General features: G+C 39.0%; 7 protein-coding genes and 1 pseudogene across 9 annotated transcripts; all 8 read left to right on the forward strand.

Annotated features, from left to right (window-relative positions):
* The first annotated feature begins 46 nt into the window (after positions 1-46).
* Positions 47-20,412, forward strand: LOC103846778 (annotated as a pseudogene).
* Positions 86-1,942, forward strand: LOC103846772 (protein POLAR-like 1). The gene is made up of 2 exons (XM_009123769.3): positions 86-952; positions 1,080-1,942. The coding sequence occupies exons 1-2, from the start codon at positions 733-735 to the stop codon at positions 1,841-1,843; spliced, it is 984 nt and encodes a 327-aa protein (XP_009122017.1). The 5' UTR covers positions 86-732; the 3' UTR covers positions 1,844-1,942.
* On the forward strand, positions 2,197-3,741 carry LOC103846773 (CBS domain-containing protein CBSX3, mitochondrial). 3 transcript variants are annotated; one of them, XM_009123770.2, is made up of 6 exons: positions 2,197-2,370; positions 2,527-2,793; positions 2,878-2,959; positions 3,034-3,107; positions 3,207-3,267; positions 3,363-3,741. In XM_009123770.2, exons 2-6 carry the CDS (start codon positions 2,533-2,535, stop codon positions 3,503-3,505), a joined length of 621 nt encoding a protein of 206 aa, XP_009122018.1. In that variant the 5' UTR covers positions 2,197-2,370; positions 2,527-2,532; the 3' UTR covers positions 3,506-3,741. The 3 variants fall into 3 exon arrangements, with proteins under 3 accessions (XP_009122018.1, XP_009122019.1, XP_009122020.1); XM_009123771.2 differs by having other exon boundaries at positions 2,225-2,378; XM_009123772.2 differs by lacking the exon at positions 2,197-2,370 and adding an exon at positions 2,394-2,460.
* LOC103846774 (transmembrane 9 superfamily member 8) lies at positions 4,009-7,046 on the forward strand. The gene is made up of 7 exons (XM_033281734.1): positions 4,009-4,274; positions 4,552-4,716; positions 4,804-4,913; positions 5,005-5,116; positions 5,200-5,312; positions 5,394-5,544; positions 5,636-7,046. Exons 1-7 carry the CDS (start codon positions 4,167-4,169, stop codon positions 6,791-6,793), a joined length of 1,917 nt encoding a protein of 638 aa, XP_033137625.1. The 5' UTR covers positions 4,009-4,166; the 3' UTR covers positions 6,794-7,046.
* Positions 7,369-8,719, forward strand: LOC103846775 (enhancer of rudimentary homolog). The gene is made up of 4 exons (XM_009123773.3): positions 7,369-7,462; positions 7,655-7,760; positions 7,971-8,091; positions 8,421-8,719. The coding sequence occupies exons 1-4, from the start codon at positions 7,460-7,462 to the stop codon at positions 8,518-8,520; spliced, it is 330 nt and encodes a 109-aa protein (XP_009122021.1). The 5' UTR covers positions 7,369-7,459; the 3' UTR covers positions 8,521-8,719.
* Positions 9,529-17,923, forward strand: LOC103847550 (aspartyl protease family protein At5g10770-like; the record flags this gene model as incomplete). The annotated part of the gene is made up of 2 exons (XM_033282933.1): positions 9,529-10,481; positions 17,797-17,923. A coding segment is annotated over one exon (891 nt), but the record flags the coding sequence as incomplete, so codon positions are not given.
* On the forward strand, positions 15,610-17,907 carry LOC103846776 (aspartyl protease family protein At5g10770). The gene is made up of 3 exons (XM_009123774.3): positions 15,610-15,909; positions 16,420-16,854; positions 16,931-17,907. Exons 1-3 carry the CDS (start codon positions 15,687-15,689, stop codon positions 17,752-17,754), a joined length of 1,482 nt encoding a protein of 493 aa, XP_009122022.1. The 5' UTR covers positions 15,610-15,686; the 3' UTR covers positions 17,755-17,907.
* Positions 20,413-20,961: 549 nt separating the features above from the next.
* Positions 20,962-22,597, forward strand: LOC103846777 (aspartyl protease family protein At5g10770). Its single transcript, XM_018655438.2, has 2 exons — positions 20,962-22,010; positions 22,112-22,597. The coding sequence occupies exons 1-2, from the start codon at positions 21,878-21,880 to the stop codon at positions 22,381-22,383; spliced, it is 405 nt and encodes a 134-aa protein (XP_018510954.1). The 5' UTR covers positions 20,962-21,877; the 3' UTR covers positions 22,384-22,597.
* The last annotated feature ends 451 nt before the right edge of the window (positions 22,598-23,048 follow it).

The raw sequence follows: 23,048 nt of genomic DNA on the forward strand, positions 1-23,048 counted from the left end.
CATCCCTCTTTCGCCATTGTGGAGATGAACAAGTTTACTCCAGAGAGAGAGACAGAGACTGCGTTTCTTATATTGGGCCTTTAAACATATGGGCCTATAAATAGCGTAAACCAACGACCTTTTCGGTTTCTAAAGCAGCGAAATGCGCGTGGTTTCTTTGACCCTGAAACGGCAGGAAGTTAACACGAAATTATTTTTTCCAGTTTCTTCATCGGAAATTAGCCAGAGAAAAGACAGATTATTCAAACGACAACCTGTCTCGAATTTATTGTGGTATTTTGCCAGCGACATTGGTCAACAATACCATTTCATTTGGTCCACGTTACATTACTCAGATTACTATTTATGGCTAAGCAACATAGTCAGTTCTTCTCCTTGGATCTTCAAACATACTTTTGACCCTAATTAATTGTACTTTAAAGATTTGTTTGCTTTCTTACACGTTCAAAGTATTGAATTGCACTATGTATCAAGCACAAGAAACATAGTGAATTGAACTTTACCATTTATTAATAGATTTGTTTTGTTTTCAAGCCCAATTATTATAGATTTTGTACTAAAATTCGAAGAAGAGGAGAGGTCATATGATAGCATTAAAAGAGTTTCCACACTATTCAAAAAATTCCCCTCCAAAGTCCCAAAAACGCATGGAAGTCGAAAGAACACTCTGTTTCTCTCGTGATTCTCATTAATACATTCCTCTCTCTCTCACTCTCTTTTTCTTCAATCCCGATGGACGACGGTGGAAGAGCGAGAGCAGGTTGCATCAGGATCAGGTATCTTTCTCCACGGAGAGTCATGGCTCGGTTGTTTCCCTCACCGGTCAAGGTCAAAGGGAAGAAGAAGGCTATGTCCGAAGAACGTGTAAGAGACTGTGACTGCGCGAGGATCATAAATGATCATAATGGAGTTCCCCAACTTTCAGAATCGCCGCCAGGGACAATCTATTCCGGTAAAACTCCAATCTCTTGTACTCTGCATGAACAGAACAGCGTTAAACTTGTGTCTTAATTGTAATTTATTAGTTAGCAAAATAAATAAATAAAAACTAAAAACTCTAATTTATTTTATGTCTTTAGAACTGCGAAGAAGGGAGCTTTTGTTCAGCATTGGGATGAGTTGTTACTTGTTGCATCTGATTGCTACTGGAAGAGAAGAGATTCACAAGATAGTCGAGCTACGTAACGATATAGAGAAGCTTCTTGAGTGCAAGAACGATGAAATGAGGCGTAAACAGCAAGAGTTTGTTGAGTTAAGGAACGAAATAGACAAGTTATTACAAAATCACAATGATGATTTGAGGCGAAAACAACAACAACGGTTTGCCTCTGGGAAGCCAGAGCAGTGTGGAACCACAAGTGACGTTGTGGAAACTTCTAGTGATAGCTATTACTCTCCACAGTTAATGGAGACATCTTTGTCTGTTGGAGGAGGTGAAGGTTGTTTTAAACGCTATGCGTTTAAGGGAAAGGGAGAAGATATTGGAGGAGACATGGATCAGCTTGAAGCAGAACTTGAAGCTGAGTTTGAGCTTCTTCAGATTGGTCACAACCAAGAGAAGAGTGAAGAAGATTCAAGAGGAATAAAGCCATTGGAGGAACAACAACAAGGAGTGTGTCCTTATGAGCTAGAGAGAAAGCTACATGAGCTAATGGAGACAAGACAAGAAGCGAAGATAAAGGAATTGAAGACTGCATTGGAAGATGCTAAGAAAAGGCTACATGTGAAGGAGGTTGAAGCTTCTTGGTGGAAAGACACTGCTTGCATTGTCTCTGAACATGTTCCTCAACCTTCTAGAATCAACCACAGCTCTCAAACTCGTCAGTACCCTCTCTCTAGGTAATAAAATTGTTTTTTTCAAGTTTTATTACACAACAAGAATGTCTGTATTTTTTGTGGATAAACAACATGTTATTATTTAATGGATCCTTTATTTTTTCAATTTTCTGTGGAGCAAGAGATATTGAAAGACATGCCAATTCCTGCAATGCTCTTCTTTGGATGAAAATTTGTAAATATTTTTCTATTAGATATTTTACCAAAACAATCAAAATAATTCACTCGAATCCAAAACTAGCTCTATCAAAGTGGGCCTGAGAGATTTTAGAGTTTGTAAGTGGGCCTATTGATAATGCAAGAGTATGCCAGAATAATTGAATGCACAGTCATCATTAAATTTTTAATAATATATAATTTTAAGGATAAAAAAAGAGAGAAAGTCGTCAGTGAATCACTATCGAAAAAGGTTATTTATTATTATCCATAAGAAACCCCTTGAAACACTCCACTCAACTCTCGTCACCTGTCTCTTACCTTTACTCTAGGGTTCTCAAGCTTCCCTCCCCGATCCGTTTCTTTCTCCAAGCTCAGGTTCTGAAGTACATCTCATCTTATACCTTTCTTTTGATACAGATCATTCTGCTTTCTCGATCTAGCTTTCATTAGATTCGTCTTCTAGCTGTTAAGTTTGATTACTGTTGCTTCCCTTTTAGATCTGTTAGCTGATTGATTTGAATCTGATGTTAGGTCAAGATGCAAGCTGTGATTCGTTCGTTTGTCTCCGGTGGAAACGTTGTGAGATCATCTCTGCTGCAGCATCTCCGTGTGGTCAACCCTGCGATTCAGCCTTCCGTGTTGTCTACTCGCTATGAGTCCACTCAGCCTGCTCGTATGGAGGAGCATGGGTTCGAGAGCACAACCATTTCTGATGTTATGAACGCCAAAGGCAAAAGCGCTGATGGATCTTGGCTTTGGTGTACCACTGATGACACTGTCTACGACGCTGTTAAATCCGTATGTAGATCAATATCTCTCTCTACCTTTTCAAAAGTTCATGAATCTGTGAGTGTTTTGATGTGTGTGTTTGGTTTTGGTTAGATGACACAACACAATGTTGGTGCCTTGGTGGTTGTGAAACCTGGTGAGCAACAATCTCTTGCTGGTATCATTACAGAGAGAGGTAAGAAAAACTTGAACTGTTTTTGTTCTGTGTGTTCCATCTCCATCTGTTTTTGACATGGTGATTTGTTTTAGATTATCTGAGGAAGATCATAGTGCAAGGCAGATCATCCAAATCAACAAAAGTAGGGGACATTATGACTGAAGAGGTATGTAAATGTAATCACTGATGAAAATATGTACCATTCAAAAGATTTGGTTACGTTTTGGGGATTGAGCTGAATGGATCTGTGAATTGGTGCTTGCAGAATAAGCTTATCACCGTGACACCAGAGACCAAGGTCCTGGTCGCTATGCAGCTGATGACTGGTAAAGAGATATTTTCTCAATTAAAGATGTAGACTTTTTTGAGTTTAAAACCTACTTATGCAAGTAAAATAAATCTCGGGTTGTTATGTGTACAGATAACAGGATCAGGCATATTCCAGTGATCAAAGACAAGGGCATGATAGGAATGGTGTCCATTGGAGATGTGGTCCGTGCAGTGGTGACTGAGCATCGTGAGGAGCTTAACCGCCTAAACGCGTTTATTCAGGGAGGTTACTAGACGCTACTAGCCTTGCGTGTGGGTGGTCTGGTGGTTGGATGAATCTCCGAAAGCTTTAAGATGGATGTATATATATGGAGTCTTGGTTGGTTGTTGTCTGATGTTTGTTTGTTTGTTGTTTTTAATCTGCTGTTTCAATTGCTTAACTTGTCAAGACTAAGCTCTTGTGCTTTCCCTTTTTTATGCTACTCTCTGCAAGATAATAAAACCAAAGACTCCCATCTCTTTTTGGAATATATTATCTTGTTTAATTTCGCTAGATAAATCCATCATAATGAGTTTTAAGGAAAAAGCATTACAAAGGCAGATCTAAATAAAATATTTGTCAGTACAAGCCTACAAAGGAGGATTGATTAGCAATGCTTGTTAATTAATTAATTAACTAAGCATGGGTTTAGTCGAAAAAGGAAATAGCATGGGTTTATGATACCGTGGGCTCATCTATATAAGCCCATTAGTGGATAACTTGTTGAAAGGCTTCGTGAGTAGTGACGTGGCGAATAGAATGGTTTAGGATCGAACCGGATAACAAACCGGGATGTATCACATTACAATCCTCCGGGGTCTTCGTCTCTGGAGTGTATAAGATAATAAACAAACTGTAGAGCGTAGCTTCAGATCTGCTCATTTTCTTCTTAAACTTTCCTTTTTGGGAACAGCCATGGGTATGGAGCTTAAGAGATCCGCGACCGCCTTCCTTCTTCTGCTCTTCGTTCACGCCGCTCGCTCTTTCTATCTCCCAGGGGTCGCTCCTCAGGATTTCGAAAAGGTAATTCAAAATCTGTGCTCCTAGGCTTCTAGATCTGAATTGGATCTCCTCGATCTGAGCTTTCGATCTTGCTACGGTGTTGATTGCCTTTAGGATTAGTCAGTACTTAAAATGAGAGTCGGTGTGCTGATGCACCGACGTTTAGCTTGATTTTCACCAGGTCTCTCGATCTGAACAATGTCGGCACTTTAGAGGAGCTACATTGATTTGATTGTTTACGTTAGTTTATTAGTGATTGAGGATTTGGGAAAAATTCGGATTTATCTTTTGTTTGCAGGGTGATGAGTTGAAGGTCAAAGTGAATAAGTTAACCTCTATCAAAACTCAGCTTCCGTACTCGTATTACTCTCTTCCCTTTTGTCAACCTAAGAAGATTGTGGATAGTACTGAGAATCTTGGAGAAGTGCTTCGTGGTGACCGGATTGAAAATGCCCCATACTCGGTTTGTCTTTGTTGCTATTTTTGACTCTTAAATGATCATTCTGTACTTTATCTCTATTAACCTTTGTGGATTTTGAAACAACTGCAGTTTAAAATGCGGGAGGCGCAGATGTGTAATATTCTCTGCCGGGTCACTCTTGATGCCAAGACAGCCAAAGCGTTTAAAGAAAAGATTGATGATGAGTACCGTGTCAACATGTATGACCAAAAAATAGTAACTTTTCTTTGTATGGAGAATATGTTTTTCTTTTGTCGGTTTTTTTACGAGTCTTTCTTCTGTGTGTGGTAGGATACTTGACAACCTTCCTCTTGTGGTTCCAATCGAAAGAGTGGATCAGGGCTCTCCCGCTGTTGTTTATCAGCTTGGTTATCATGTTGGTCTTAAAGGCCAGTATGAAGGGGTAAGTATGTTTCGATTGTTAGCAGTATTTTCAAATGTATGTGAAGTAGTTCGTTTTTATTAAATTGTGTTTTGTGTACACAGAGCAAAGAGCAGAAGTTCTTTATGCACAATCACTTGGCATTTACAGTCCGGTATCACAGAGATGTAGAAACTGATGCTGCAAGGATTGTGGGATTTGAGGTTAAACCTTACAGGTGCATTTCTTGTTCATAATTTGAATGTGTCTTGGGTCTCCCTCTGTTTTGCAGGATTGATAGTCTTTCCTTGATTTGTAGTGTTAAGCATGAATACGATGGAGAGTGGAGTGAGAAGACCCGTCTGACAACCTGTGATCCTCACAAAAAGCGCCTGGTCGTTAGCTCGTCTACCCCTCAAGAAGTTGAACAAAAGAAGGAGATCATCTTCACTTATGATGTTGATTTCCAGGCAAGTACTTTGTGATTTGTCGTCTTATACAGATGCGATGGAGTTCTTGTTCTCATTAATTTTATGGTTGCCTGCTGCTTCTCCTTTTCAGGAAAGTGAAGTGAAATGGGCATCTAGATGGGATGCTTATCTTCTGATGAATGATAACCAAATTCACTGGTTCTCTATTGTTAATTCTCTGATGATCGTCCTGTTCCTGTCCGGTATGGTGGCGATGATAATGCTGAGGACCCTTTACCGTGATATTTCACGGTACAACGAGCTCGAGACTCAAGAAGAAGCTCAAGAAGAAACAGGGTGGAAGCTTGTCCACGGTGATGTTTTCAGACTTCCAGCCAATTCTGATCTCCTCTGCGTCTACGTTGGTACAGGGGTCCAATGTTTAGGCATGGTACTTGTCACAATGATCTTCGCCATGCTCGGGTTCCTCTCACCTTCGAACCGGGGTGGTCTGATGACGGCCATGCTTCTACTCTGGGTCTTCATGGGACTTTTTGCTGGCTACGCTTCTTCACGTCTCTACAAAATGTTCAAAGGAACAGAGTGGAAGAGAATCGCCTTCAGGACAGCCTTCTTGTTCCCTGCAGTCGTCTCATCCATCTTCTTTGTCCTAAACGCTCTCATCTGGGGGCAGAAGTCATCCGGAGCAGTTCCCTTCGGAACAATGTTCGCCTTGATCTTCCTCTGGTTCGGCATCTCGGTTCCTCTCGTTTTTGTCGGCGCGTACCTCGGTTTCAAGAAACCAGCGGTTGATGACCCGGTGAAAACCAACAAAATCCCAAGGCAGATCCCAGAGCAAGCTTGGTACATGAACCCGGTTTTCTCAATCCTCATCGGAGGAATCCTGCCTTTCGGTGCAGTCTTCATCGAGCTCTTCTTCATCCTCACATCCATCTGGCTCAACCAGTTCTACTACATCTTTGGGTTCCTCTTCCTCGTCTTTGTGATCCTCATCGTCACTTGCGCCGAGATAACAGTAGTACTCTGCTACTTCCAGCTCTGCAGTGAGGACTACCTTTGGTGGTGGAGATCTTACTTAACATCGGGATCTTCAGCTCTGTATCTATTCCTCTACGCGACGTTCTACTTCTTCACAAAGCTTCAGATCACAAAACTGGTGTCGGCGATGCTTTACTTTGGGTACATGCTCATCGCCTCATACGCATTCTTTGTGCTCACGGGAACAATTGGGTTCTATGCTTGTCTGTGGTTCACAAGGCTCATCTATTCGTCGGTTAAGATCGATTAGAGGATGATGATGATGGTGGTGGTGATTAAGGAACAAAGACGGAAACGTTTCTTTTTATAAAATGGTTTTGTTGCATTTTTAGGTCTATTCTTGTTGCAGAACAAAAGGGGGTTTTATTATATGTAAACGATATAATATTTGTATTTTTGTTTGATTTGTCTAATAACACACTTTTTGAGAAATCTTTCCATGCCATTTGTAGCGAGAATATGTGATTCATTCGTTCCACATTATGAATTTATGATCATTTTGATGAAGATGATGTTATATCTTTTGCTTCTGTAATGGTGGGAACTTAAAACGGATCTGTTGTGTTTTCGAACAGTGTGAAGACTGGTACAATCGTACAGAAGAGAGAACTAACTACATGTCGTTTCTTATATTTAGAAGAGAATATTTGTCGTTTGGATTTACTGAGGAGTGAGGTCACACCCTGCTAACTATCAGAAACAGATTGTCGTTTTTTCATATCATAAATGGAATACACACTGTTTTATCTCACTAACAGATGTCACCTGTTCAGAGACAGAAACCCTGTATCGTTTTTACGATTTTGCCCCCTAAGTATTTGTATTTATTATATATTTTTTTTTCCTCTCTCCGTCTCCTTCGTCTTCTTCGTCTTCGTCTTCAATTGAGCTATCGGAGTGAAACTACCAGTTGAGGATGGTAATCGATTCCTTCTCTGATGTTCCTTTTACTGTAGTTTAATTGATTCCTTAGTCAATAGCGTTTGAAATCCTCGCATAGTCTTTCTGCTGAGATCAAATTCGATTTCGTTATCCAGAGAAGAAACTAGGTTTTCAATTTTGTTTTGATGCTCTCAGTTCTTATAAGCTGAGCTTCCTCTTTGTTGCGTAGGCAAATAATCAGAACGGAAGGCACACAATCATCCTGTTGCAAAACTCACCAAGCAGAGCTACGAGGACGTTTATGGACTATGATTCTATAGGCCAAGCTATCGATGGTTTATTATTTTTATTCGAATAAACTAGCTTATAGCTAACTTCACCTTAGTTGTTGACTGTTGTTATGAATAATGATGATGCTGAGGTTTTTTCTTTATGGTATACCAGATAGTTTGTATACTTCTGTCTGTTGTTAGGATGTTCAGATAACTTGCTTTTACTTGGTACCTTTTTAATTGTTTTCCTTATATATGCTGACATTTGAACAGGTATCTGCGGCTTATACGAAAGGAAGCTGAAGGAAATCAACCCATCCCTCAGGAATCTTAGTTATGACATTGCTGATCTTTACAATTTTATCGATGGTCTTACTGACCTGAGCGCTTTGGTGTAAGTCCCCCTCTCCCTCTCTCTTTGATGCTTTTGTTCATTTTCTCCCATCAGTTACTTGAAAGATCCATGTCTCTACCGTTAGTTTGCTTAAGAGTTGAAAACTCTTCTTGAATCCAGTCGCTTGAGCTCTTGAAAGTACCTGTACAGAGACATCATTAGGATTCTGATGTTGTTTAAGAAAACTAACAATGCTTTGATACTTTAGTAGTTGATACTAAAAAGCTTGTTGCTACCTTGATGGTTAAAAGTACTAGTTCAGAATCATAAGTATTTGGTGGTTATATGTTACAATCATTCTAACAAATCCACACTGGTTTCTTATGCAGCTATGAACATTCCATGAATGCTTATCTGCCATATGACAGGCAGTGGATTAAGCACAAGGCACTTCACCATCTCAAGAAACTTGCCAGTGGAGGGAGATAATTAGAACTATCATTTGAAGAACATATTAAAACTTAAGAGAGGCTACTCAAAACATTATTATAACCCTTTTATGCAATATATAATTTCCTAATGTAACAATATGTTATATGCATTCAAAGAATATGATGTTGTGGTTCTTGGATGTGTGTTAACCTTGAACACTAGTATTGTTATAAAAAAAAAGGAAATCTAATTATTAGAACCTGACTTTCAAATATGTTGCACAAACCTTCAATGAAAGTAAAATGCTTCAAAATCTTTGGCCAAACAAAAGAGTCAGCAATCAACAAAGGGAAATGCATCAGCATGGAGATAACTTCATAAATCTTGTGAGCCTGTTTCCCCAATTAATACAAGCATATGGTCTGTTATTCACATGCATACGCATAAGGTAGCTTGAATCAAGTGATAGGATGTAAATTAATTGCCTGAAGTCACTCCTTTCATTTTGTTGGATACTACTACTACTAACTCGATCCACTCGAAACTGTCGAAGAAGCTCCCAGATCTTATCAGGCAAAGCACGTCAACGGATCTACCAGCTAATCACGGAAGCACCTACGGATCAGGAAACTACGTAGTGACTGTCGGAATCGGAACACCGAAACACGACCAGTCTCTGATGTTCGACACAGGAAGCGATCTGACGTGGATTCAATGCGAGCCATGTGCTGTGAGTTGCTATTACCAAACGGAACCAATCTTTAACCCGTCTTCGTCTTCTTCGTACCGCAACCTCTCTTGCCAATCGGCCGAGTGTAGTTCTCTCGCTTCTGCTACAGGTTCGGTTTTCCGTTTTTTTTTTTTAAATATACATAAACTTTATTATAATATTAAACTAAATTTTAGAAATTGCCTTTTATACTTCATAAATTAATAAAAAAAGTATTATGAATTTAAGTTATACTTATAGTAAATATTTTGTAAATATTTGTTTTTTATATATTTATTTGTATAAAATATTAATAATTTTGTATAATTTTAATTTATTAACAAAATTTCTATAATATAGTTTATTATTATATCATAGCTTATTTGACCCTTTTTTTTCCCTGCCGGTTAGGACGCGCTGGAATATGCTCGGGTCCGAGCCCGAGTTCGAAATGCATCTACGTTATTCAATACGGCGATTCATCGTACTCCGCTGGATATCTCTCTAAGGAGAAGTTTACCCTAACGAGTTCCAACGTATTCGACGGTGTTAACTTCGGCTGCGGCGGGGACAACCAAGGAACATTCCTCGGAGTCGCCGGACTTCTCGGCCTCGGCCGGGGCACATTTTCGTTTCCGTCGCAGACGGCGGCGACCTACAACAAGATCTTCTCCTACTGCCTCCCATCTTCATCCAGCTACACCGGCCACCTCACCTTCGGATCCGCCAGAATCTCCAGCTCCGTCAAATTCACTCCGATGTCCACTGTCCAAGACAGCACGACCTTCTACGGTCTCGATATGATCGGAATCTCCGTCGGCGGTCGGAAACTGGAGATTCCTCCGGCGGTGTTCTCTACTCCGGGAGCGATAATTGACTCTGGAACCGTCGTATCTCGCCTCCCGCCGAAAGCCTACGCGGCGCTGCGAAGTGCGTTTGTGGCGGGGATGTCGCAGTATCCGACCGCGGCGGGGTTCTTGATCTTGGACACGTGCTTTGATTTCACCGGGTATGAGAGGGTGACGCTCCCGAGGGTGTCGTTTACCTTCAGCGGCGGCGTCGTCGTGGACCTTGGACTGCCAGGGATTTTATACTCGCCTACCACCTCGTATTATTGTTTGGCGTTCGCGGGGAATGACGATGACGGTAAGGCTGCCATCTTCGGGAACGTTCAGCAGCAAACGCTGGAAGTTGTGTACGACGGTGCGGGTGGGCGGGTCGGGTTTGCTCCGAATGGTTGTCAATGAAAACAGATGGGTAAAAATTTTATTTACGGATTTGGCGCCAAATTTGGTTTATCCTTAATCAAGTGTGTAATTTGTGTGAGCAAGTCCACGTAATGGGCTTTGAAGTGTCAAATGTTAGTTTATTTGACGAGTTATTTTCATTGTAGGGCAGTTTTGAGTTTTTTATTACACTATAGGGCAGTTGTTACTCGTAAGGTAGTTTTTTCAAACTACAAGCTAACTATTTCTTAACCACTTGCATTCTTGTAACTAAATGGGTCCTACATTTTTTGTTTTCTTCTTTTTTTTCTCTGTAACAAAGAAACAACTTTTCTCTTTTTTTCTTTGTTATAATGGTTTTAATAGATAAATAGGATGAATATAAAGAAGCTAGCGGTCGTCACCTAGACAAAATTTCCATTTTTTTATATGAACAAAACTCTTGCCGCATAAACTTCTCGTCTTCTCCTACTTCACCTAAGCCCAGATCTGCCGTAGTCTTCCTTATCATCTCTTCCGACACGTTATTCATCTCGTAATCTCTTCTTTTGCGTTTCAACAACATTTACGGCGTCGTTACCTCATCTCTCTCACTGTCACGACACTGTAAAAGCTCGAGAACATCAATGGCCACTTCCTTGTCATCTCCTCCGACACGTTATTTTTTTTAAGTATGTGTACAACTTATTAACATATATTGGTTCATTTTCAATGTACATGTATACACTTACAAAGTGTACACAAAATAACATGTCCACTTGTCTTAAACTTCTAATTTGTTCAAGTTTATACACGTGTACACGTTACAAAGTGTACACATATGTCGTTTGTTATTCTTGCTCAAAAACAAAAATTGGTCTTACATATGGGTGTCTATGCATCGGTATACACGTAGACAAAAATATACAAGTGAATCATTGTATATGATAGTAAAATCTGTGTGTACACATGGGCATCATATGGTTGTACACATTTTGAAACATGCAATTAGGTAGTATGATACAAGTGAATCCATTGTACATGCTAGTAAAATTATACAAGTAAATCATTGTACATGATAGTAAAATTATCCAATTAGGTAGTGTGATATTATGGTAATGTGTACACCTATTTATGCTATCTTACTTCTTTTTTTTTGATCGAAAAGGTAGGATTATAGATTAAAAAACTCGTGAAAGGTCATACAGTTGCTAGTACATCCAAAGATAGAGAGTACAACGCTGATTTAGCTAAATCATCAGCTTCCATATTTGCTAAACGCGGAATAAAATGGTACGAGATAGATCCACATTTTACATATCTCACTTCTAAGTCGAAGTACACGTCTTGAAACTTGTAGATCAAGATGAGTAATTTTATGCCATGGTAAGAATGTATACATATTGCTACAATTACACTTCAAAGAAGAATAATTTCCACCTCTTAAAGCCAAACAACGGTACACATTTAAATTATGTCATATATTCCTCAAATCATATATAGATGAGATGTGATTCATTTTAATTTGGTTGTTGCGGAGATGAAAATATTATAGCTAGTAAAAGTACAAATGTCATTTGAAATTTCCACATGTACAATGTTTTAGTGATATATATGTGTACATCAAGTTACATATCCACATGTACAAAAGGTTGTGTGCGATCTGCCTGTACATCGGTTTACATATCCACTTGTACAGAAGTGTGTTCAACATTTCTTCCTTACATATTGTCCACTTAAATGAATTCTTCATGTGAAGATAAAACAAAACAAAAAAAAGTGTGTATGAATTGACTGAACAAATGTAAAAAGATAGCAGAATTTAATTATAATGATTAACATGTTTGAGCCAAATTCAGAAAAAATATGTGTATCTGTAAATATTTGGGGCCAAAATCATGACTAATCAAAAGCAAAAATACCAAATGGCAGTACGAAGAAAGTCGGATCAATCATGTTCAATGATTGCGACTAAACATATATTGATCAAGAATGAACTCTGGTGTGATTTGCCGGTGGTCACAAAGTAGGAGCAAAGCTCAAGGACGGAGAAGAAGACTTATACAGTGCTCTCACAGTGGCTTGGAGCTTTGATTATGGTGGATAGGAGATTCATGGCGGTTTCAATCGTGGAGGAAGAGAGCTTCTACTAGGAGTTTATCGATCCTTCTACTCGTTGGAATCGTGGAGGAGGAGAGCTTCGTCATCTACATTAAAGTCTTCACCGTTGACGTCGCCATCGTATACGCCACTGTTATACCAACGCCAGAAATATAGCTTGACATATCTTAAAAGATAGATTGAGTAATGGAGACAATGATTAAATACCAATCTTCTTTTAAAATATAACTGAAGAATCAGATTTTAATTTAGTAAAATGAAGCATTTGGGAAGAGGAAGACGAAGAAGAAACATAGAGAGACCCACTTTGTTCCTGGTGAGTTTTAATCATTAAATTAATAAATGAATGAATGGTTGTGGTTAAATCCCACACAAAAAAAAATACAAGTTAAATGTAGTTAGCGTAAGACAATTGGTTACAAAGTTATTGAGTTAGTTTCTAACTGAAAATATGTTTGGTTAGAAAAAAGTACCTTAGTAGCATAAACTGCCTTACTATGTAATAATAAACTCAAAACTGTCTTATGGTGTAATTCTTTCTTATTTGACTAAGTCTTTTGTTGTTTGAATAAGGCTTCTAGTTTATATGAGTAGTAGCTGTTGAAAGTTGAAACACTCCACTCTGTTTCAGTTGTATTGCAATGGCTATTTAAAAGCTTGAATAATAAGAACAAAGGTAAGGTTTTGTTCTAGCTTGTTCTCTCAATTTATAACATAATACACGTTTATTGTAAAAGACCAAACTTTTAATTTAAATTTTTTACTCAAATACAGTGATGTTGATGAACAAACTAAGAATTTGAATGGTGACACAGGTAATATAAATAAAGAGAAATTTTTTAGTGATTCATATTAGAAAAACTGGGGAAAGAGGTCCCTTGGGAGCTAATAATACAATTCATATTTTTGATGAACAATGAACATTCTACTTCAAAGCGAAAAGGTTATATTGGTTTCTGAGTCTTGAAAATGCTACAAGGAGAACATAACATGATAAAGTTCACATGGATATTCCTCCTCATGATAGGATCGTCGAGGAGGGGTAGCGATGAAACCCAGTCTGATGCATGGAGTTTTTTTTGGTTTTTGAAACTGACAAGGAGGAGGAAGAACAAAAAATCCTTCACTCCCACAGTCCAACGTCCAAACCCGTTTCTTCAAGTCGGATTCAGAACCTATTTACTCGGACTCGGCCATTTTTCGGATATTGGATGGGCTTTTCCGCAACGCAGGAAGTTATCTAATGGGCCATTTAACAACCCAAACCCATGCAGCTGCTCGGGTTCTAAACCGGTACGGGTTCGGTTTAATCGGTATTTCTGAGTCAATTTTTATCCAACAAAGAAATTAATTGCTTGGCGCTAGTAACACGCTGCGAATGAATTAGTCGGTCCAAATTAACACGCTGTGTTTTAGCATCTCGACGCTAGGAAGATAGTTGCAATATTTATATGCACACGCAAAGACTAACTATAACATACCATCCAATGTTATTATATTTACATGAACCTAAAATCAATTTATTCTCATAAGATAATACTCCTTTCATTTCTCCCTTTACATCTACCCACTATAAACTATGAGTGGAAATTCGTATTAAATTTCTATCTTAGTGGAAAACTCATCGGATAAAAACATAATCCATGGTGGGACGAAAAGAAAAAGAAATAAGTTCCCATGATACTATTGCTACATCAGCCATCAGCTTTCTATTTTCTAAGTATAAATCCAAAAAGGAATTTCAGTTACAAAACCACATTACTCTTTGTTAAATGGTCTCTCTTTCACTTTTTTTAATAAGTGTACCACCACAATATTATCTTTCTTGTATATATGTTCATTTTTTATATGAATGCATGTAACACACCAAAAAACAGTTTCTGTGAATGGCAAATTTGTATAACCGTTGAATTTCTGTGAACGGTCAACTTGGAAAAGTGTTGAACTTTCTGTGAACAATAATAGTTTGGACGGCTCTCGAGCTTCCGAAAGGCATATAATTAAAGCGATTAGTCACTTTCTAAGTTTCTAGAAATTATGATTCAGATTCCAGCTTTCTCCCACTTCCTCTACATTAAGATTCTTTATGAAGAATCTTTATCTTTAGTTCCCACTCGTAAATCGCTATACTTATCATATTAGTACCATTAATTTCCGCAAAACACAACGAGGCCCACACATGCACTTAATTGATGTTCTTGTGGACTTATCATCTCAATCATACATGGATGTTTTCGGTTCTAAATTACAATCAGCTGACCGCATCTTGTCATCTTCTTTCTAAGAAATTGCAAATTTGAATAAAGTGGATTCAACTTTTTGACAGCTATATAATGATTATATGTAATTCAGTTACTGTCGTCTAACTTCACAATTACTTTACGGTAGATTAATTAAACTATTGTACGTTATACACGTTCATGTAAAGACTATTTAATCTATCAAATGGTTATTAAAGAATATAATATAATTAATATCATTGAGATTGATTACGTGAAGCAACACCTTTGTTCACAATTAATTACAAGCATATGGTATGTTACTCACAGTTGCCCAAAAAAAAGGTATGTTACTCACATGTATAAGTTAGCTAGAATCAAGCGATAGAATGTGAAATGATCACCTGAATAAACTGTTTCCTTTTTGTTGGATACTACTTCATTACTTTAAATCCATTGAATGTAAAAGCAACCTTAATTATTGTTTGCATTTAATGAATATTAGTCTCCTTGGTAATAATAAGACTTATGAATTGACGCATCCATTATATGGGCAAATGAAAACTACAATCAGTTAATGAGCAAATTGCATACATGTGTTGAACATTTAAAATCATTGAAACTTTAGTTTATGTCACAAACTAATTTATAAGCATCTCACAGCCATGCATAATTTGACACCTACTTAATACACAACTTAATGAATAGTTGAGTGGAATAAATTCACCTTTTATTCCCCCTTTGATTGTGCTAAAATCGGTGTGTGAAAGAGAGAAGAAAACACATAAAATAACAATAATACTCCTTTGCCAGCTGATGTGTCGCTATCTGACTGGATAGTGAAACAATGGAATAGGGTCCCCAAAATGAAGATATATTTGGATGAGTGGATTGCTTCTTACGTTTAGCAACCTCCACTAGAGACTTTCATGAGCAAAGAAGAGTGGTTATAAAGGACCGGCCATTATCATGATATTGAGTGACACTTCTACTAACGTGAGGGAGAAGAAGAGAGCAAAAATGAGCTTTAATAGGAATTTGTTGAATATCATAATAATCCTTTGTGTATGTCTCAACTGGGACTGTAGCGAGGGAGCTCAAGAAAAACAGAGGAGGGCGATTGATTCTCATACTATCCAACTCAGTTCTCTCTTCCCTTCATCATCATCACCTTGTGTTCTTTCTACAAGAGGTAAATATTCCCTTGGCCAATTCAATTTCTGATGAATTCTAGTTATATACATAAAGATAGATGAATATAGTATATAGCGTACTATATATATATGTGTGTTATTTAGTCCTTGTATATACTTACGTTATTGGTGTCCTTATTATGTAAAGATCATACAGACGTATACTTTAGTTGTTAAGTTAATTAAGTTACAAGTAAGACCAAAATTTTGCATTAACATTACCATCACATGATAATAGAAAGTGATATAGTTAGATGTCTATGCTTGACAAACATATAGCTGTCATTAATATCGTGCTAGCTGCCTAGCTAGTTAATTAGTGAGTTAACATGAATACAACTATGTTTTAGACTCCAATAGTTGATAATATTACAAGAAATTTTTCTATTTTACATTGTTTGATAATATATGAATAATAATATACATCAACAACCACAAAATAATGTTTATTTTTTAAGAGAATCTGTGGGCATTTTATTGCTGTTTCTAACGTGAACTTATCTACTCAGCTTCCAGTACAAAGTCCTCACTGCACGTGACGCACAGACACGGCACGTGCTCGCGTATAACCAGTGCCAAAGCCAAGAGTCCAGACCATGCCGAGATCCTCAGACTCGACCAAGCGCGCGTCAACTCGATACACTCGAAACTGTCGAAAAAACTCACAGATCGTGTCAGGCAAAGCAAGTCAACGGATCTACCAGCTAAAGACGGAAGCACCTACGGTTCAGGAAACTTCGTCGTAACCCTCGGAATCGGAACACCGAAACACGATCTGTCTCTGATCTTCGACACAGGAAGCGATCTGACGTGGATTCAATGCGAGCCATGCGTTCGAACTTGCTATTCCCAAAAGGAACCAATCTTTAACCCGTCTTCGTCCTCCTCGTACCACAACGTCTCTTGCTCATCGGCTGAGTGTAGCTCACTCTCCTCTGCTACAGGTTTTTTTCTTTTTCTCAATTATTGTAAATCCGGTTTAATATTTCTGATCCGGTTATGTTAACCGGTTCCGGTTAGGTAATTCCGGAACATGCTCGGCTTCGAACTGCGTCTACGGTATTCAATACGGCGATCAATCGTTCTCCGTTGGTTTTCTCGCCAAGGAGAAGTTTACACTAACGGCGTCTAATGTGTTTGACGGCGTTAACTTCGGCTGCGGCGAAAACAACCAAGGACTTTTCACCGGAGTCGCCGGACTTCTCGGCCTCGGCCGTGACAAGCTCTCTTTCCCGTCGCAGACGGCGGCGACCTACAACAAGATCTTCTCCTACTGCCTCCCTTCCTCCGCTAGCTACACCGGACACCTCACCTTCGGATCCGCCGGAGTCTCCAGATCCGTTAAGTTCACTCCGATCTCCACGATCACCGACGGCACTTCCTTCTACGGTCTCGACATCGTCGGAATCTCCGTCGGCGGTCAGAAACTGGCGATTCCTCCGACGGTGTTCTCCACTCCGGGAGCTCTGATCGATTCCGGAACCGTCATCTCTCGCCTCCCGCCGAAGGCCTACGCGGCGCTGCGAGGCGCGTTCAAGGCGAAGATGTCGCAGTATAAGAATACGTCGGCCGTTTCGATCTTGGACACGTGTTATGATCTCACCGGGTTAAAAACGGTGACGATCCCGACGGTGTCGTTTTACTTCAATGGTGGTGCCGTGGTGCAGCTTGGCTCGAAAGGGGTTTTGTACGCGTTTAAGATGTCGCAGGTTTGTTTGGCGTTTGCGGGGAACAGCGATGATAATAACGCTGCCATCTTTGGGAACGTTCAGCAGCAAACGCTGGAAGTTGTGTACGACGGTGCAGCCGGGCGGGTCGGGTTTGCTCCGAATGGGTGTAGTTAATGAAAACATATGGGTAAATTTTATTTGTGGATTTGGCGCCAAGTGTATAATTTGTATGAGGACGTGATGGTCTATGGTACACGTTTATTGTAAAAGCTCAAACTGTTAATTTACATATTTTTACTCCAATACAAAATGATGTTGGTGAAGAAACTAAGTGTTTTTTAAACGTTTTAAGAGCCAGTATAAGAGCCCATGCAGTCTGCAGATATTGCTTTCGAGTTACAGTATATTCGGTTTTGGTCAGAGAAACGTCCTTCTAGATTTGTGAAGAAATCTTTTGTGACGCGTGCGTGCAAATTCAAATTGGTGGAAAATGATTACAACTCAGTCAAACCGACAAACGTCCGAATTACAATTTACAAATGTTGCTTTTGACTGTATATAAATTATTTCCTTTGTGTAACAGAGTTAAGTAACGAAGAGCATGGACCTACTTACAATAGCGTATTTGCAACTAATTGGCTGGATTCACTGCTCAATCAATTGCTTAGTTGGTGGAATATAACCCCTTTAATACGCGCGCTAGACTTTAAACACTTGAATGTAGACTTACCTTTTATAACACTATCTTATATTAATGGTCACTAAGATAGTGATATGTGGCTAGCCTTGAGTTCAACAAGATCCACTACAGAGTTTCTTGAGCAAAGAAATTTGGTTATAAAATGACTAACCAGTTCCATGTATTAAGTAGAATGTAAAATGAAGAATTTGTTGAATATCAAAACTATAATCCTTTGTGTTTGGCTCAGTTGGGGATGTACGGATGCAGTTCAAAATAGAGAGAGTGGCGAGATTTATTTTCACAGAATTCAAGTCAGCTCTATTATTCCATCACCATCATCATCATGTGTTCTTTCTCCAAGAGGTGATATATTATCTTTATATGATGACTGTTACTGACAAGAATAAACAGATGTTGACAAATTTAACGCTAATTGATCGATTTCAGCATCCAATACCAAGTCGTCGCTGCACGTGGTGCACAGACTCGGCCCATGCTCGAGTCTAAGCATCGAGAAAGCCAGGACGAGTCCCGACCATGACGACATCCTCAGACTCGACCAGGCGCGGGTAAAATCCATCCACTCAAAGCTTTCAAAGAAGCAAACAGCCCAATATAGAGTCAGGCAAAGCCAGTCAACGGATCTACGGGCAAGAGACGGATTCACTATCGGTTCACCAAACTACATCGTGACGGTCGGAATCGGGACGCCAAAACACGATTTTGTCTCTGGTCTTCGACACAAGCAGCGATCTGACGTGGACTCAATGCCAGCCATGTGTTCGAACTTGCTATCCGCAACACGAGCCCATCTTTAACCCTTCTTCGTCTTCTTCTTACTCCAATGTCTCGTGCTCATCCCCGGTTTGCCATTCTCTCACTTCCCAAGGTTTAATTTTCAGCCTTTTTTTTAATTTTTTAAAAAAATCAAATTTGTAAAAATATACCACCCTTATTGATTAGGTCACTATAGAAATTGCTTGGCTTCCAACTGCGTCTACGGTGGTGCCAGACACGGCGATAAAACGCTCACTTCTGGATTGCTCGCCAAGGAGAAATTTACTATAAACTCTGATGTATTCGACAGCGTTAACTTTGGATGCGGCGAGAACAACCAAGGAAGCTTCTTAGCTTTCTACGGTGCTGCCGGACTTCTCGGGCTTGGCCGCGGCGAATTCTCATTTCCGTCGCAGACGGCGATGACCTACAACAATATATTCTCCTACTGCCTCCCTTCTTCCCCAGAGTACACTGGCCACCTCACCTTTGGATCCGGTGGATTATCCAATGCCGTCAAATACACTTCTATTTCCACAGTAGTCCATGAGAGTGCATCCTTTTATGGCCTCGATATCGTAGGTATCTCCGTCGCGGGCAAGAAACTGGAGATACCTGTAACCGTGTTCTCTACTGCCGGTGCTATAATAGACTCCGGCACCGTGATTACTCGCCTCCCTCCCAAGGCCTACGCGGCACTGCGAACCGCGTTCAAGAAAAAAATGTCGAATTATAAGACTACGTTGGGATCACGGCTACTTGACACGTGCTACGATTTCACTGGCCAGGAGACTGTGGACATCCCTAAAGTATCCTTCTCCTTCAAAGGCGGCACCGTCGTGGAACTTCACTCGAAAGGGATTTTGTTCGCGTATGATGTGTCGCAGGTTTGTTTGGCTTTTGCAAAAAATTCTAACGTTGGTAACGTTGCCATTTTCGGGAACGTTCAGCAGAAGACGCTACAAGTGGTGTACGATGGAGCTGGCGGGCGGGTCGGGTTTGCTCCCAATGGTTGTATGTAGTGAAACATAATAAACTCAACTGCTTTTAAGTGTGAGTTAAGAAAGAAACCGATTGACCGCCTGACCTATGGTCGTACACTTTTTTTTTTTGATAAGTATGTGAATTTCATTAAGCAAATAATGATACATGAGATACAAATGGCTTTGAATAACCAAAACTTATGTATCTAAGATAGCTAACAAGCAAGGGTCTGTGGAAGCTCCAAAAAAAGATAAAAAAGACATCTAGAGACATGAAGGTTCGATATTCCCTAAAGATAATCGAAGCTTAGCTAAAATGATTTCAGAACAACAGTAACGTTCTAGTAGTACGATGCTGAATCTTGGAGCCGGAACCTGCAGCAAGAGCATCACACATATGAGTAAATCTATGGTCGTACATATGAGTAAATCTACGCATTATACATATCTCTATCTCTCTTTGTATTTTTGTACGTATTCTTTTTACAAATATTGATTTTAAAGCGTTGGTTTAGCTAAGTGTAGCTCTCTCTTCCACAACGTCTCTTGCCCGTCGTCTCCGTCTTCCTCATACCACAATAGCCCTGTTCGGGAAGAAGACGCTGCCTCAGCGTCCGCAGGTAACCTGAAATAAATATAAACCACAGCAAAACAAAACACAGGTGAGAGAGAAAATGATTGCTAGCGCCTAAAGCGGCACCGGATTTTCGAAAATGATAGATGCCTAAGTCCGGCGATCTAAATAATAGATGTGACCAATTCCAGCTAATATATTTTCAACTATACGTCTTAAAATATCCATGCTCTTTTTGTAGACGCGGCGGCAGCTTCATCGTCTCAGAATAATAAAGGAAACCTTTAATTGACGATGCCGTAAAAAAAATGGATTTGGCGCCAAATTAGCTTTATCCTTAATCAAGTGTGTACTTTGTGTGAGCACGTGATTCTCTCTGAAGTGTAAATGCTACACGTTTGTTGTAAAAGGCCAAACTGTTGATTTACATATTTTACTCTAATACAGAGTCATGTTGGTGATCAAACTAGCAGACCATATCCACGGGTCTTCCGTTAAGGCATATCCTGTCTAATGGGTTTTGTAATGACGTATTAAAACTCCAAACTGTTAATTTACATATTTTACTCCAATACAAAATGATGTTGGTGAACAAACTAAATGTTCTTATTATCGTTTTAAGAGTCTGTATAAGAGCCCGTGCAGATATTGCTTTCGAGTTATAATCGGTTTAAAAAAAAAATCGGTTTTGGTCAGAGAGACGTTCTTCTAGATTTGTGAAGAAATCTTTTGTGACGCGTGCGTGCAAATTCAAATTCAAACTGGTGGAAAATAATTTCAACTCAGTCGTCAAACCGACAAACGTGCCGAATTACAAATATTGTTTTTTACTATATATAAATATTTTTTTGTGTAACGAGGAAAGTAACGAAGATCATGGACTTTTACAATAGCATATTTGCAACTAGTTGGCTGGATTCACTGCTCAATCAATTGCTTAGTTGGTGGAATATTATAAACCCCTTTAATACGGCTAGACTATAAAGACTTGGAATGTAGACAAAACACACCGAATGAAACAAACATATAGTGAAAAATGAATTACAACCCTTTTTGTAAGCCACTTGGAATATTACAACCCCTTTAGTACACTGGACGTGGAAAGAGGGTCCCAACTTATGTGATATATAAATATATGGTTGTCTAGGGTTTCATAACACCAATAACGAGACATTTTTTCAGCAAACATATTGTCTATAAAAGGCCTAGCCAAGTTTATGTAATTGAGTGACATTTCTTAATATTGCTTCTGTTAGGGAGAGGGTAAAATTAGTAAGCATAATGAGGAATGTGTTGAAAATCATGCTAATCTTTTGTGTATATCTCAATTGGGGTTGTACTGAGGGAGCTCAAGAAAGAGAGAGTAGAAAATTGGATTATCACACAGTTCAAGTCAGCTCTCTTTCACCAACAGGTTATTATTATCTTAGTTAACCAGTTCAATCTTCATGTGCTTTCTTTAAATTTATGTTAATTTGGGTCGTATGTTGCTTTTATCTGATTTTCGTTGCTCAGGATCTAATACCAAGGAGCCGCTGCACGTAGTGGACAAGCATGTCGTGCGCTCGCCTCTTATGAGAAGCAGAGTTACGAGACTCGACCTTGACAATATCCTCAGGCACGATCGAGCACGCTTAGACTACATCCACTCTAGACTGTCAAATAATTTTGCTGAACGACCTAGGAAAACTGAATCTAAAGATATACCGGTCAAGGACATGAGTAAGAGCAAGAGCGAGCTCGGTTGGGGGAGCTACATCGAGACTATCGGAAATGGGAACACCTAAACACGATCATGCTACTTTCATGATGGACAAGAGCTTCACGTTATGTTTAAGATCCCAATTATAGTGAGTTGCGTTTGTTATAATATGTCCATATCTAAAGTTGTTTGATTACTCTACTCAAATTGCATGCAGTTGTTATTTGAAACATTGTTTGTTTTTTCTTTAACTGGAAACACTGTTTAAAAAAAAAAATAGACGTAACACGTTCCCTACTTCTCTTTGCTAGTTTGAACAACGTACGACAAACTCTCTATGTCAGATAAGAAAGAAACAGATTGACGTATATATATGCGTAACACGTTCAATAATGCTAAACTATATATAAACGTGGCCACGTTTTAAAGCGTTTGTTTTGCTAAAATACTTTATGCGTTTCTCTTTAAAATGTTAATGTGTTTTTTTTGTTTATATAATAATCTGATGTGTTATATTGTAATGAACATTTAAATGATTTTTCAAATTTAACCTTACCATTTTCTCTGATCATTTTAGGCATTTTAGCATTATACAATAAGTTAAATTCAATATTGTTAAAAAGTCAATGTTGTTATATATTTATCAATTTATTGGTTAAGCTAGGCCCTGGGGTTCTTGAAAAATGACAGAAATTGGTGGACCTAGAACGTCCCTCATTAGTCAAAGACAAATTCCTTTTTCTTGTGTGT

The sequence above is a fragment of the Brassica rapa genome, chromosome A10 (genome assembly GCF_000309985.2).
Source record: "Brassica rapa cultivar Chiifu-401-42 chromosome A10, CAAS_Brap_v3.01, whole genome shotgun sequence".
Taxonomy (NCBI): Eukaryota; Viridiplantae; Streptophyta; class Magnoliopsida; order Brassicales; family Brassicaceae; genus Brassica; species Brassica rapa.

Coding starts and splice junctions, on each gene's coding strand:
- LOC103846772 (XM_009123769.3), top strand. CDS start 733: ATGGACGACGGTGGAAGAGCGAGAGCAGGTTGCATCAGGATCAGGTAT. Junction 953..1,079: donor GCCAGGGACAATCTATTCCG/GTAAAACTCCAA, acceptor TTATGTCTTTAG/AACTGCGAAGAAGGGAGCTT.
- LOC103846774 (XM_033281734.1), top strand. CDS start 4,167: ATGGGTATGGAGCTTAAGAGATCCGCGACCGCCTTCCTTCTTCTGCTC. Junction 5,313..5,393: donor TTTGAGGTTAAACCTTACAG/GTGCATTTCTTG, acceptor CTTGATTTGTAG/TGTTAAGCATGAATACGATG. Junction 5,545..5,635: donor CTTATGATGTTGATTTCCAG/GCAAGTACTTTG, acceptor TCTCCTTTTCAG/GAAAGTGAAGTGAAATGGGC.
- LOC103846777 (XM_018655438.2), top strand. CDS start 21,878: ATGAGGAATGTGTTGAAAATCATGCTAATCTTTTGTGTATATCTCAAT. Junction 22,011..22,111: donor CAGCTCTCTTTCACCAACAG/GTTATTATTATC, acceptor TTCGTTGCTCAG/GATCTAATACCAAGGAGCCG.
- LOC103846776 (XM_009123774.3), top strand. CDS start 15,687: ATGATATTGAGTGACACTTCTACTAACGTGAGGGAGAAGAAGAGAGCA. Junction 15,910..16,419: donor TTGTGTTCTTTCTACAAGAG/GTAAATATTCCC, acceptor TTATCTACTCAG/CTTCCAGTACAAAGTCCTCA. Junction 16,855..16,930: donor CTCACTCTCCTCTGCTACAG/GTTTTTTTCTTT, acceptor GGTTCCGGTTAG/GTAATTCCGGAACATGCTCG.
- LOC103846773 (XM_009123770.2), top strand. CDS start 2,533: ATGCAAGCTGTGATTCGTTCGTTTGTCTCCGGTGGAAACGTTGTGAGA. Junction 2,960..3,033: donor TGGTATCATTACAGAGAGAG/GTAAGAAAAACT, acceptor GATTTGTTTTAG/ATTATCTGAGGAAGATCATA. Junction 3,108..3,206: donor GGGACATTATGACTGAAGAG/GTATGTAAATGT, acceptor TGGTGCTTGCAG/AATAAGCTTATCACCGTGAC.
- LOC103846775 (XM_009123773.3), top strand. Junction 7,761..7,970: donor TATAGGCCAAGCTATCGATG/GTTTATTATTTT, acceptor ACATTTGAACAG/GTATCTGCGGCTTATACGAA. Junction 8,092..8,420: donor ACTGACCTGAGCGCTTTGGT/GTAAGTCCCCCT, acceptor TTTCTTATGCAG/CTATGAACATTCCATGAATG.